General features: G+C 47.3%; 1 protein-coding gene across 2 annotated transcripts in view; it reads right to left on the reverse strand.

The window, feature by feature from the left end:
* LOC102506353 (phospholipid-transporting ATPase IB) overlaps positions 1-15,507 on the reverse strand; it is a 416,600-nt gene that overhangs the window by 334,002 nt on the left and 67,091 nt on the right. For both annotated transcript variants that reach the window (XM_032496428.1, XM_032496427.1), the window contains exons 6-11: positions 14,639-14,679; positions 10,163-10,236; positions 9,663-9,732; positions 7,931-8,058; positions 6,643-6,754; positions 514-679 (exon numbers count right to left, since the gene is read on the reverse strand). In XM_032496428.1, coding sequence (XP_032352319.1) covers positions 514-679; positions 6,643-6,754; positions 7,931-8,058; positions 9,663-9,732; positions 10,163-10,236; positions 14,639-14,679 — 591 coding nt within the window. The remainder of the gene's footprint in view (positions 1-513; positions 680-6,642; positions 6,755-7,930; positions 8,059-9,662; positions 9,733-10,162; positions 10,237-14,638; positions 14,680-15,507) is intronic.

Consider the following 15,507-nt stretch of genomic DNA (forward strand, 5'->3'; position numbering starts at 1 on the left):
AAAGAGGAGTAAATAGTAAGTAAATAGGTTAATGTGAAATCCGTAGGTTATTTTTTCCTTTTCACTTCTGAGATGTAACATTATGCAAGAGAGTGAGTATGACGCTGAATTACTGGGTTGATAACAAAGATGGGTGTTATAAACATAGCAATCACACAGAGCAGGGGAGGACATGGATCTACACTGGAGCCCAGTTTCTGCATTTTATTGGAATTAAATCAGCATTAATCTGAAGTAATCTGATGCTGATCAACTAAGCTGTACATGATAATCCCTACAAGCCTAAAAAACAAAACTCACAACCTAACAGTTAAAAAATAATCACTTGAGTATAAAACAATCCCCAAATGTGCCCACCTTCCCTTCACCACATGACTCCGCACCTTCCAGGTCCTGAAAGACTGCTAATAATGGACAACAGCCAGAGGGCAGGGGAGGGTGGCGTGGCCCCCATGCGCAAACCATGCTTGGAAGGACCGTCCACTTCAACAGGCAACCTGTCCCGCCACTTACCCATCTTCTTGATGTACCAGTTCTTTTCCCCTTGGGACCCATTCCAGTACAGGGCTCCCACGGAGCTCACCAAGGCCATGACCAAGAGGATGCCAAACAGCACCAGGATCTGCACGTTCGTCACCTTCTCAACATTCGATCTCTTGAGAGGTGCTTTGGTGGAATTCTGCACAAGAGCATTTAAAATCAGTAAGGGTCACAGAACAAACTTGGGGGCCAAGAGTAGGGAGAAAAGGAGGTAAGCTAACCAAATTCAACAAACCAAAAGTAAAAGACTGTATTCTTTTTTGCCAAATAACTAATGAAATTTAAAAGCGTACTATGTCCCTGAATCAACAGCTAGTTTTAAGTAAAGACAGAAGACACACTCTATCATGTTAAAAGTGCATATTTCAAGCCTACACGACTCAGTTTGCACCTCTTACGATTACATTGTCACATAAAACTAGCTACTTTCACTACCTTACAGTTTCTAAATCATTTAAGTCCAGTTTAAAAGAAATCAGGATGTTGATAATTCTAGAGAAACTTAAAGATCACAGAAATCTACCATCTTCAAAGTAATAACATAGCTCTACAATTAATACACAGAGAGATATTTTTAAGTCCAGTAGCTCAAAATTTAATTGAGAAAAAAAGACACACACAAACACATACACATCAATGCGAAAGAGAATGGTAGGTGTCAAAAGAAATGGATGGACAGAGAGTTCATTGGGAAAACCATGTACAGGAAGCAAGCAAGGAAAGCCTAGAGGCCAGGAGAAATCTGAACGGAGTCCTAAACCATAAACAAACAGAATGTAGACAGGAGGATAAAACAAAAGCAGAAAGATAGCCTAACCGCCCGTAAACGCTCACAGGTTGCCTTCACTGCCGGCAGGGAAGCCAGCCCAGCTAGAGGATAAGTCAGTGGTGAGAGCTGGTTCAGAAAGACTCACTCAAGCCAGCTTCAAGGACCACTGCACCTCAGGGGGAAAGCGTGGAGCTGTATCCCCCCAGCAGTGGAAAAAGTCAACAGAGCTGCCTGCACTGGACGGTTCTTCACGGGAAGTCACTTTATCAAAAAATGCCTGAAGGTAGTTGTGGGCAGGATGATGCCCCTCCCCAGCGATGTCCATGTCCTAACGCCTGGACCCAAGTGACTGTGTTACTTCACATGGCAAAGGGACTTTTCTGGGGTGATTAAATTAAGGATGTCCACTTGGGGAGATTAACTTGAATTGCCCAAATAGGCTCAGTTTAACCACACAGGTCCTTAACAGCAGAGGAGAGACTCCTCCCCAGCAATGGTCAGAGGGAGACGTGACTACCGGAGGGTGGCCACAGACGCAGCACCGAGGCTCTGAGGACGGAGGACAAGGCTCCCAAACCAGGGTGGTCAGGCGGCCTCTAGAAGGTGGGAAAAGGCAAGGAGCGGATTCTCCTCTGGAACCTCCTAGAGTGCTCTAGAAAGGAATGCTGCTGGCTGACACATGACGTGGGGAAGACCCACATCAGACTTCTGACCTCCAGAACTGTGACACAGGAGCTTCACATAGTTTTGAGTTGGCGTCATCTGTTATGGCTGGGAGGGGACAGCAGATGGTAACATCTCTTCCTGGAGGTGGGCAGGGCCTGGGCCAGACCAGAAGCCACAAAGTGGACGGGGGACCCGGCGGAGCTTCAGCCCACAGGCCTCTGTCTGAGTCAGGAGCCCCGTGCCTTTACAGGCTACGCTGACCCTCAAGATCAGGTGACTTGAACATTTGTAGGACACTGACTGGTCATGAAAAATGGTGCCCTGTGCCAAGCTTAAGCCAGCCCTCTCCCTCACCGTTCCCTGTCTGCCTGACGCTAACAGAGCCAGGGCAAAGACGGCCCTGGAAGTAACACAGAGTCACCAAGTGGAAGTAAAACCGAGACAAACAGGAGAGACGGTCATCTACGTTCCATGGAGACGCTCACACCAGAAGGCCGATGAAACCGCCATCTGAATTCTGTCACCAAACCCAGGGCTGCTGCCACCACGGCCTTGGCCTCCCGCAGGGCAGGGAGTCGGGGAGTCGTGACACTGGCAATTTTGCAGTCCTGTACGTATCCAGACGGCATGGCAGCATCTCCTTTGTCTTTATTCTTTTTTTCCCTTTCACTTTAGTTCTCTAAATTATTTGACCTTTATAGACTTCTAAAAATATTCCACTAGAATCTCAACGGAAATCCATCAGCAAAGGCCAGCTTGTCATCAGTCAGGGCCGATGGGGACACCTCACCTCTGACCTCATGGCAAGAGCCAGAAGACTGGTTTCAAATCTGCCTACCCTAACCTTTTAAAAACTAAAGATGATCTTATCGCTTTTAATAAACATTCACTGGAGCCACAGATAGAAAAAAAATTTACAATAAATGTTATTTCTATGACTCCACGAGTTTATGGACTTCTGACATTTTCCAGGGGGTGAACCAGTTCACAGGGTTAGGAAAGGTTGTATTTCATCCAACACGAGAGCAACAACCCAAACTCCAGACTGCAGTCCGTGCACCTCGGAAAGCCGGGCCCTGCCTGCCCGGCCCCGGACACCTCGACGAGCAGCAACGAGCTTGTAACGTCAAATCCCTGCCAGCCCTGTAAGTGCTTCTACGAAACCCCGAGACAACACCACGACTTCTGAGAAACAGAGTTCTAAATAGAAACAGGCTCAAATGCCTGATTTTTGAAAAAGCTTAAAGCTGACCTGCGTCTTACACATTTTATTCCCGTCCGAGAAGAGCACTTGGAACGTGGGCTGGGGGGCCAGACCGCCGGGGCGTGAATCCCAGCCCCCTCTCTCACTGGGTGTGCCGCTCTGGGAGCTTGTCTAGAGTCTGCGCCCCAGTGTCCTCAGCGAGGAAGTGGGAACAGTGGCAGCGCCGCCCCGAGGGCCGCTGCCATGAGAAGGAACGAGTTAACACACGCGCATCCCCCGCAACAGCGTGCGGGGCGCCGTCCGCGGCAGCGGCCGTGATGAGCCTCCTTCCCCTCCGATCGACCCACAGTTACAGCAGAAGCTGAAGTACTTCCACGTGGCACTCCGCTCAGCGTGAAACGAGGGAGCTGTGGCGGGCGGAAGGCACTGAGGTGAGAGTTCAAAAACAAAAAGGAAAAAAAAAGACGAACCTAAAGCAAGTGCGCCTCCTCTCCGCAGTCAGGGAGCGCAAGCACGGGCGGAGGTGTTATTTCACGACCAGGACGGCTTCCGGCTACGGGCGCTGCATCACGTTCCTCTTAAAAGCGCGGTGTTTTCACTGCTGTTTTAGCCCTGAAGGCCCGGCGGCCCGCCGGCCCGGCACAGGTGCGCGGGGCTCCCCGCTGTTCCGTGCTCAGGCAACGTGCGATCAGCCTTGCAAAGCGGTCTTTCACATGTCGGAGGAGCAGGGAGGGTGCCAGGACACCCACGGGATGCAAACTGCGCGAGGTGACTCGGTACGCACCTCACTCCCTGAGGGAGGCCGGGATTGTCTTTTCAGTGAGGTCTCTCGATTTCCAGGCTTGTGTTAATTTCTGGTGTCCCGCACAGTGGTGCAGTTATACGTATATGCATGTTCCTTTCCACATTCTTTTTCATTATAGGTTATTATAAGATACTGAATATAGTTCCCTGTGCTGCACAGTAGGACTTTGTTGTTTATCTGTTTTATATACAGTAGTTTATATCTGCAAATCTTGAACCCCCAGTCTACCCCTCCCCGCCCCCTTTACCCCCTGGCAACCATAAATTTGTTTTCTATGTCTGTGTGTCTGTTTCTGTTTTACAAATAAGTTCATCTGTGTCATTATTTCTTTTTAGATTCCACATATAAGTGATATCGTATGGTATTTTTCTTTCTCTTTCTGCCTTACTTCACTTAGTACTATGATCTCCAAGCCAGGATGGAATTTTTAAGTGTAACTTAATTATCTCTTACACCTTAGCTACAAAGATGAATTACCAAGGTACAACCCAGAGAAATAGCACCGCACCCTGGGAAGACACCCAGGCTGCCAGGAATCTTGGAGAGCTGTCGAATTTGTAAGACGCCCAACCTGAAAACTGGTCTCGGGGCCCTGCCCAGATCTGAGCCATCTCCTCGGGATCTCTGCTGCTTCATCATAACAACAGCAGGGATCTGGGGTCGGTGGGGCTCGAGCGCCGGCGGCGACTGCTGGCACTGGACAGGGCAGGGAGAGGAAACCCACGAGGTGGCAGAGCACTGCACTCTTCATAGAGATAAGACTTCACTCCAGATGCTCAGAACCGGGGAGCGCTCCCACGGCATGCAGCGCTGGTGAATGGGCAAGGGCTAGCGGGAGGCAGAGACCGGGCACAGCCGCCCGGGGCTGCCTCTCCACGCTCACCAACTACTCATCTTCCTCAGCGGCCGTGGGTGCCCCTCTGTGACCATTCCTGGGACCAGAGCTTCCCTGAGTCCTTGCCCTCCTTCCTGCTCTGGCCTCACCCAGCGGAGGACACCCTTTTCCTGAAGTTCCCCCAACAGAGGACGCCCGCACAGACTCCCGTGCCGTAGGGTCTGAGGACAGTATTCCTTAGTGATATTTGAGACCCAGTACTTCTGACACTTCATTCCTGTAACGCCATGTTAAAGAATCCGCTTGTAAAACTCATGTCATTTGGCTACACAACCTTCTGCCTCCTCCTCCAGCAGGTCCACCAGCCCTCCTCCCCACCCCTCACTCCCTCCTCCAGCAAGTCCACCAGCCTCCTCCCCGCCCCCCACTGCCTCCTCCTCCAGGAAGTCCACCAGCCCTTCTCCCCGCCCCTCACTCCCTGAAGACTCGAGTTACTGGCTTATTGTATCCATCTCCACCTGGCCCTGCCACTGTCCCATCTTCACCAAATGCTGCGGTCCACATCCTTCACTCCTCAACAGCCAATGGCCTCCAACAGGTCTACTTCAGACTCCCCGGTTGCACGCCCGGGTCTCTCCACTCTACAAACCCTCCACCCAGGAGCTCAAAGCCAAGCCCCTGAGGCCTGTCACTCAGCAGGTGCAACAATCTTCTCAGCCCTCTGGTCCCTCCTCCCTCATCTCCACTGCACTCCCCAGCTGGTGGGGACCCTGGCGTCCATCACGTCATCAGTTCTAACAAAGATTTACCTCTCTCCTCCTCCATCGTTTGACCTCAGAGAGTGGACCAACACAACAGCCTCCCTTATCCAACCTCACATCAGGATCTGGTCAACGGAAACCTCCTGACCTGGGCCGGCTGCCCCCTGCGTATGCACCCGCCGAGCCGGTCACGACACACGCTGCAACAACTCTCTCTCCGCCTTGTGATTCCCCCTCACTGCTGAGTCCACCCCGCCCCCCGGGGCAAGACTGAGGCTCCCACTGCTGCATCCTCACAGCCGGCACTAGACGTGGTGCATGGCGGCCACTCATCACGTTTAAACTACAAAAGATCATCAAATATGCGCTTTAGAAGTTACACAAAGGGGCAAACAAGCTGAAAGGCCAACCCTCATTCATAGAAGCCATTAGCAAACTAGGATGCCGAGGGATACCAAGGACATGAAAGAAATGACATGCAGTGACGCTGACTTGTCAGGATTTCGAAGTTGTCTGGCAAAATACGTCACAAAAGAAATGTGGGCTATAAATTCACAAATCATAATTTTTAAAAATTAACAGAGAGAAGGAACAAAATCATGTTCACATTTTTCTCTTTGATATATGATATGAATAAAACATTAGTTCAAAAATAACTGATTTTAAATTGTCTAGAATTCAATAAATAATTAAATAAGACAATTTCCTATAAAATCCTAATTAATGGGGTGAGGAGGAGCAGTAAAGAGAGAAATAAGGATGTTAGAACAAACCCCACCTTGAGCTTGGAGATGAAGTAGGTGAGGACTGACTGTCCCACTGAATCCGGACAAAGACTGTCGATATTTCAGGCAAGAGCAATAAATACCTGATATGAAACAGAAACCCAGGGGAAACCACCTAGGAACTAAAGTAAAGGCACCTCCTTTCCAAATTCAGGTTCACAGACAAAACTTGAGCTTCTAAATGTAACACCTGCGTTTTCCACCCTCTACTCCACAAAAACAGAAAGAAAGAAAAAAGACTGCAATCAGCAATGTTTTCAGCACAGAAATGTTTTACCTGCATGAGCTTGGTGTCGTGTCCAGTGTAAACAACTATGCCAAAGACCCACTGAGTGTTCCTAAGTTGTGTGCCTCTTAGTAAGATCTGGTCGGGCCCAAGGGAAACAGGGCTAAAAATAAGAGACAACATTTATATTTAATGAGAGTTTGGAAAATGAGCATGACTTTCCCCCTTAAACATAGACCCACAATAAATCAAATGCTTCCTTCAGTCAAATTTGAACTATTTCACTGGGAAACAGGGACCATAACGGTTACCACTGGCTTAATTGACCCAAAAAAGACCCACAAAAAAAGGTTTATCTCAGCCATTCATCACCACAGAAAAAGGTTGGGTTTTTTTCCTCCAAAACATTAAGAGGGGATTGTGTCTCGTACAACTGTTATGAAACTCGACACCCCAAAAGGAAATTGCTAAAATAACCAGAAGCGTATTCATTTGGGAAACTCAGTTTATTTTACAGACTATAAGGAAGAAAAAAGGCAATAAAGCTATAATATCAAATTTGTCAAAGATAATTTAGTGAGAAAATCAAAACGGAAGCCTGCAGAACTGCCCTGCATTCTTTGTGAAACCAAGAAAGCAGCCACACTGAGAGCTGTCAGAGTTATTTGGGGTTGATTCCCATCAAAGTCCTTCCCTCTGGGTCTGTTCAAAATATGAAGGTGGGAATCCCTGGTAAGGAGGAGGCAGATTACAGGTGCGCAGAAGCGAGACCCCCCACCCAACGTAATGACGGAAAATGACTCAAACAATCAAACAAACGCCGAGAGGACAGAGACAACAGGACAGACAACAGGGCAGCGAACATTCTAAAGGAAGAGAAATTGTCCTTTTCATTCAACTTTCTGAAAACACAGACTACTGAGAAGAAAGAAAAAAAAAAAAAAAAAGAAAAAGAAAAGAATTTTCTCTAATAAATATGTTAGCTTTTCTACACCTCAGACACCTCTCTTCTGCTTTTCTGGACAATTTAATGCAGCGAAAACCACTACTCTCCTCCCTTGAGGGAGTGCACACAGAAAGAACAGTTCTGTGACCCTCATTTCAGGCCCTGGGGATATTTTTTTGCCAAAAATCAGGTCTTTTCCTTGAATTTAAGGGGAAGATTGAAATTGATTAAAATGATGTTTCAGAAAAAGCTCAGACTCCCATATCTAAGCTAAACAGGAAGGAATCTGTTTTAAAATATTATGAAACCAGGAAACAAACTGATGTTTTTCTGTATTTCTCAGTCACATTTAAAAAAAAAAACAAAAACGCTAAATGACAAGGAAATTGATACCTTTTTCCATCCAAGTTCAAGTTTCCGGTGAAGTCATAGAGGTGGCGGTTGGGCCCTTCACACTCGATGGTCCCAGACAACTTCATGAGCACGTCCCTGGTCTGCATGTCAGCCGTGTGACTCAAACCCTAAAACGGTCGACCCAGAGAGGAAACTGAACACCGTCTTTCAGGTTTAAGGACCACAGTCAGCATCTTTACTGTTAATCAAAAGGAACTGATGAATCCACTGAGATGGAATGCCTAGGGGGAGCAGGTAGTCCTCAAACTATCAGCTCTGCAGGCTGGACTTCACAGGCAGCGTTGTCCACAGCCGCCTGATGCAAAAGGTTTGAAAGAATTCAAAGCAGCAAGAAGTCGAGGCTGCATCACTCCGTGGACACATCCAGGCTAAAGTCACAATGAACACACTCAAACACCTTCCAGGAAGCATCCTCCATTAGCTGCATTCTAGCACTGGCCATAAACACAGAATAAAGTGCCCCTGTCATACAGTGTGAATCCAGCACCCAGTAACTCTTCGTTAAGGAGAAAAAAATGTCTAAATCAAATATCTGAGGCATGTGTATGGAATCAAATTCAACTTAGTGCAGCAGAAAATTTAAGTGTCAAAGTGAATTATTATTAACTTGAACTTAAAATTCTTATATATTAAAGACTATTCTTCATTCCAGAATTAAAATCTCTGGTAAGAACAGCTTTCTGTAAAGCATGGAAAATTTTTTTTAATTGAAGTATTGTCAATTTACAATGTGTCCATTTCTGGTGTACAGCATCCTGTTTCAGTCATATAGGAACATACATGTATTCCTTTTCATATTCTTTTTCATTATAGGTCACTACAAGATATTGAATATAGCTCCCTGTGCTCTACAGAAGAAACTTGTTTATCTATTTTATATATAGTAGTTAGTATTTGCAAATCTCAAACTCCCAGTTTATCCCTTCCCACCCTCTCCCCACAGGAAACCACAAGGTGTTCACTATGTCTGTGAGTCTGTTTCTGTTTTGTAGATGAGTTTATTTGTCTTCTTTTTTCTTTTTTCAGATTCCACATGAGTGATATCATATGGTATCTGTCTTTCTCTTTCTGGTTTACTTCACTTAGATTGACAATCCCCAGGTCCATCCATGTTGCTGCAAATAGCATTATTTTATTCTTTTTACGGCTGAGTAGTATTCCATTGCATAAATATACCACAACTTCTTTATCCAGTCATGTGTCAATTGACATTCAGGTTCGTCCCATGTCTTGGCTATTGTAACTAGTGCTGCTGTGAACACTAGGGTGCAAGTATCCTTTCGAATTAGAGTTCCCTCCATATAAGGGCATAGAAATTTTGTACATAATATTCTGCTCTCTAGAATTAGAATCTCCATGAAAACCACGATGTAAAGGGAGATGCCCAGAGCTTGTCCACAGCTGCTGCCAGCATGCAGCTGGACCTCGCTGAGACCCCTTCCCATCCTCACTAACAGGCAGAGAGCTCAGTAAGATGTCAGTCACAGCCTAGGCTCCCTGGAGACCCACACTTCTCCTGGCTCTGCCTTGACTCTCAAGGAACAACCTGCATAAAAAAGTCTTGCTCCTCCCATAGGTCCCACCAGGGTTAAGGCATAACCTTCTGTGGCAGAACATTTTTTCCCCTAGAAAAAGCACCGACTGGTACCTTCGGGGAGCATCTTTGCCATTTGGGTTCTGTAACCACGCAGGTCACAAAAGGTGACTTTACCTGCCGTATTTTCAGGTTCGTCTCCCCATCGAGATTGGCTGTTTCAACATAACACATCGCCTGAGGTTCACTAAGGAGAGAGAGAAAAAAAACACAGCCAAGTTCAGTGAGGTCCCCTCCACCAATTCACAGCTCAGAAAGCCACAACTACAGAAACCCTGTCTGATGGTTGGTCAGAAACGACCCCACAGGAGGGGCAACTGACTAGAAAGACAGACAGACACTCCCACTCCCACTGGGGCAGGGCACCAGTACAAAGCCCTCCGCCCAGTGATCCGCCTGCACACGCCCCATGTGACGGCAGCCTGATCTCAAGGCGACAGAGGTCACGGAGGGTGAGAGCAAGGGGATGGGCATGGGAAGTGATGGGAACACAGGACACCCCAGCTAAGACGGGACCAGTGGGCCCGGATGACCCTGAACGTTGGCATCAAGCACCAGACAACATCCCATTGTTCTCAGCATCAATGCCAAAAACCATGCCCACGAGCACACCTAACCTGGTGGAGAACAGGACCATGTCTGCTGGAAGATACTGCCCGTTGATGACCTTCACGATGTCTCCCACTGCCACCTAGGACACCGGGACAAGGACAGAGGCATGAAAGACAAGAAAACACAAAGGGTGGTGAAGGTGATCCAGTGTCTGAAGAAACAATTACACTGCGCCACGGAGCTCATGGCAGAGAAATTATTTTCTGTGATAAGAATAAAAGGGAAATCTTCCAACACAGACAAACGGTAACACTGCCTTTTTGCAATGATGCTGAATGAATAAGGGGGAAAAAAGAGCAGGAGGAAAAAGAATGAGTCCAAACAACTATCAAGGTCTTATTTTCTCACAATTACTCATCCACTCAGAAACACCTGATCACCGGTCCCCACCGCCGTGCGCAGCAGCGGGAGAGGCTGAGAGCACAGCTGGGAGCCTGCCTGGACACCTGGCTCCAGATCCCCCTGCGGGACCCCTTCCCGGCTCGTGTCACCTGAGCGATTCTGGTAAACTCTTGCGCCCCTTTTCCCATCGATATGAGGTCAACAGCTTCATGGGGTGATTGTGAGCATCAATTGCGTCAACACATGTAAATTTCCTCTGTTTTACAACGGGGGAAACCAAGGCTCAAAGTGAAATAGACGATGGTCGCACAACCAGCGAGTGTTAGAACCAGGACTCAAAACCAAGCAGCCAGGGTTGAAGGCCATGGCCTGAGGAAGGGGCGACAGTAAATTCATGCAGGAACAGTGCATGTAAAAGGCCCCCCAGAAACACAGCACGTGGCACAGAGATTGGTGTGGCCTCAGGAAACTGCCAGGAAAAGTCACGGCCAAAGTCAGAGGCCGTCTTGGGAAACAGATTCTAGTGGACAAAGACCCCTGGCCAAGGAAACAGGTGCCAGTCTGCAGAACCTAAGCCCACGGGTGCCAGGGGCTTTCAGGGCCTTTAGCATCACAGGCGCGTGGCCAGGGAGAACACGGGCTTTCACGCCAGGCAGGCCCGGGCCCAGACCCGCGCCCCACGCACACACACCGGCTCCGGGACCCTGCGCTCTCCACCTGTCTGAGCTCCAGCGTCCTCACGATTACATGGGAGACGCCACCACTGGCCTTGCAGGAGCGATGCAATGAGCAAGGAAGGACGTGCGAGCACCTGGTGTGAAGCGGGCACCTGTAAGCGTCAGCCTGGGGCGTAGCCAGATGGGGACCCTGCGCGTGAGAGCAAGGCTGGTGGAGACATGTGGGCCGTTCCCGGTGCACCAACAATCGTGAAGCTCAGAAAGGGCACGAAGTTCCCCGTGTCCTATTCCAACCCATGTTCCTATTCTCTTAGAAATCAAGACTTGTGAAACACTCCTGGACCTTACAAGCTAGGAGCGTGGCCCTGGCAGGAGCCTGTAGTTTAATTTTTATTAGGAAAAAGGCATGTTTGCTAAAAGTTGTCCTGTTAGTGCTTTGATTTGCTTATCAAAGTGGGAGGGGAAGTCTGTGGAATTGGGCTCAACCTCAGAGAGGTTGGTGAGAATTAAATTCTAGAGCCTCTGCACATCGGAAGTTCGCATCCAACTTATTTTTTAAATTGTTTTTCTTTCTTAAAAAATTTTTTCGGGGGGAGGTAATCAGGTTTATTTATTTTTTTAATGGAGGTGCTGGGGATTGAACCCAGGACCTTGTGCATGCTAAGCACACGCTCTACCCCTAAGCTACACCCTCCTGGACTTGTACCCAATTTAAAGGCAAAAGAAAGGCATATAATTAAGGCAGGTTCCACAACAAAGTCAAAGAAGAGAAGCCACAGATCTATTTCAACAACCACCAGTCCACCAGCCAGGGTGCTTACGAAAACTGAAGACGTTTTCTGCGTGCTTCTGTGATTAGTTTAATTACATAGGAAAAAATCAGAAGCAATTAGTTGAGACAAAAAAAAGAAACTAGAGAGGAAGAGAACTCATATTTTCGGGGAAAAAAAAAGTACTGGATTTTTTTAACTCAAAGTGCGAGGAAAAGGGAAGTGATGGCTTCCCCTGCCTCTTTACCAGCTGAATAAAGAAACAGTGACACCCCAGGAACAAAGGACTCAGAGCTTCATGTGTATGAGAAACCACTTACTTGGACTTTTCTTGGAAAAGGGTTTTCTACCTGGGGCTCTGACGTGTGGCTGCCCCTTGAGTGTGTGAATCTACCTACAGTAAGAAGTTCTAAGGTGTCACAGAGTACCCCTCGCCCGCCTCCAAAGAGCCAAAGCCACGGAGACCCACCCAGAGCTGCCCCTCGTGCTCAGGCAGCCGCAGCCCAGGGACCGGGGTGGCCGGCCCGAGACTCTGTCTCAGGTTAGAGTCCTGCTGCTTTGGGAACCTGCGGGACAGCCACCCTCCGTGCCTGCCCCCCCAGCACGGTACCCCTGCCCTCTCCCACCTCCTCACCCTCACTCTGAGCAGCTCTGCACGTGTGCTGGCTTTCCCATACTGCTCCCAGCTTCACCCAGTTACCTCCGTCTTGAACCCCACTTCCCTCTTAAACTGGTTACCTCCAGTTCATCCCTCAAGAGAGCACTGGAGCGTCTCACCAGGGAAGCCTCTCCTGACCTGAACCAGTGGGACCCAGCAAGTTGTCCCTCCCTGATGCTCCCAGGGACCTCCCGCCTGGGGCACTTGCCCCAGGGCTCAGCGCCCGCACCACGTTATGTACCCGCCTGTCGTGTCCACTAAGCCATGACCCTGGAGCGTCAGCCCCGGACCAACAGCATCAGCTCACCTAGGTACTCATTAAAAGTGCCAGTTCTAAGGCCCCAGACTGGATCTACAGAGTCAGAAGGTCTGATGGGGGGCCCAGGCCTCCAGGGCACCAGCCTGCCAGGTGACTGGGGTGCCCGCTGAAGTCGGAACCACTTACAAAACCCCTTCAAGGGCAGGGGCCACGCTGCACTCTTCTCTGCATCCCCAGTGCCTAACAGTCTCAGTACATGTGCAGAGCTCCATTTAAATAAACAAATTGCAAAGCACATAACAGGCATCTGATTTGGGTTTTTGTTCCTGTTGTTTCTGTCCAAATATACGTGGGAAACAGGACTGAGCTTTAGGAATCTGCAAATCCATCGACTCCTGGCTCCAGAATTCTGAGATCATCGCTCCATTTTCTGCTGTTTCAAGTGGTGTCAACATCTCAAATCCAAATAATTCTCCACTGCAGTCAGTAGGAGGGCCTGTCTGGGGAGCAGAGTGGCCACAGGAATGTGAGAGGAAGAGGCCGTTCCTGAGTGCACTGGGAGTTCTTGAATTCCTAGAGCGCTGTGAGCACCCCTAGAACTGTGAAGTCAAGAACTGTCCACCTCTTGCCCGAGAACCACCACGTTTCCAAATGAGAGTGAGGTCAATTAGTATTTACAGTGCAGGACTTCCGGGTGGCTACCAAGGAAAAGGCGTTGTCACAAAACACTATCGTAGGGGCTCAATGGTTCTCCCGAAATAAAGTAGAAAGAAAATAAAAACTGTAGTTCCCATATCGCGGGCATTCTGCGGGCTCACAAGGTCACAGAGATGTTTTTCTCTTAACGGCGGGACTGAGGGTTGAACCCAGTCCCACATGCTAAGCATGCGCTCTGCCACTGAGCTGTGCCCTCGCCCCTCGCAGAGGCGTTTTAAAGCATTGCTTATTAAATGCAGCAAGAGAAACTATTATGAGTTACTCTACTAAAATGTGATTTTCTTCGGAAATCATGTTAATCAGCTTTGAATCCTGGAGGAATTGACAGTCAGCCTCCAAAAACATCTTGTGAGCATTAAGTTCCAGCCACAGGAGAAACTCACTGAAAAAGATCATTTTAGTAGATACAAAATGTCCAGATAGAACAGTAGATTTCTCCTCAGTTTTCTGTTAATCGCTATAAACAACCAAAACCCACCGCACCATCCTCAAACCCTGCCGACCTCATACACCAGGGACGTGGGGACAGACCTTCTTACTCTTGTAGTAAAGCTAAGAACTTTGGGATGAGCTCAAGCAGCCCGGCCTCAGAACCGACACAGGATGGTCCCCGACCCCCACTCCATCCTTTATATTTAATCGTCATCATAAATCCAGACTCTTTCCACCAACAACGTCAGATGTGAGAATCTCAAAAGTTGAAAAAATAAATCTTTAACACATTGAATTTGGGTTAAGAGAACAACAGAAGACCAGGGAAAACGTGTCTTCAGTTGGATTTAGAAACTAGAAAATGCTTCAAATTTTCTGAAATAACCTATCAGGAGCAACGAATTTCCCAACTCTGAACAGACAAGGTGAATGCCTTCCAGCGGATGCGGGAACAGAGGGAGGAACTCCTCCTCGCGGGTGGGGAGGGGGACTCCGCAAGGCAGACTTCCATTAAAGGGAGGTGGCCTGTGTCTTAGCACAAACCTTCTACCGCAACCAATACATGCAATTAATTACAAGTCTCCAAGCAGATACTTTCTGACATATCTTTAAAATTCATTTTTTACCTCTTTCCACATGATGGTATGCCACACACCATTTCTTAACACTGAGAAAGAAAAACAAAACAATGTATCGGTTAATATTGATGATAATCAAGAGAAAAATCAGCTTTCTAAAATCCGAAAGGCTCCTTTTAGAGTTCCACTTACTGTGAAATTAATTTTAATAATATATTTTACCCAATATACCCCCAAATATCTGCATTTTAACATGTATTCCAAAAAGAAAATTATTAATGAGATATTTTAAAATCTTTTTATACTAAGTACTTGAAATCTGGTGTGTGTTTTACACTGACAACACATCTCAGTTTAGATAAGAAATTTTCATTGGAAATATTCGTATTTCATAAATAGTAGATTCACACACCCCAGTCATTCCGATATACTTAAAATTTTTCCAATAAATATATTAAGTTCCAAAATAAATAAATATATTAAAATATATTTTCAATAAATACATTAAGTTCCAAAATAAAAAATAAATAGTTCCACTCATTAATTCCAGCTTACCATATCCTTAGACATAAAGGTGTATGTAACACCACCACACCCCGAAATGGAGCCCCGAGCTAGGCACTCACGGATCATATACACAGTAATGTGGGCACATAAATACAGACATAGGCAAGGAAGTTAGGTCTATTCATGTTTAGCCCTTATGAAGAAAAACAAATCACTCCTGCTGTTACAAGATTTACCAAATCACCCCAACAAGAGCACAGAGCTGCTGTTCTAGGAACGCAGCAGGAAGAAGGCAGAGGACGAGACTATTAGTAAACCAGGACGCGGATGCTTTGACTTTTTATGAATATAAAACATGTCTCACTCCTGAAAATTACAACCTTTTCTAAAACATTTGCGGGGGGTGGTAA

Source organism: Camelus ferus, chromosome 14, assembly GCF_009834535.1.
Source record: "Camelus ferus isolate YT-003-E chromosome 14, BCGSAC_Cfer_1.0, whole genome shotgun sequence".
NCBI classification, from domain to species: domain Eukaryota; kingdom Metazoa; phylum Chordata; class Mammalia; order Artiodactyla; family Camelidae; genus Camelus; species Camelus ferus.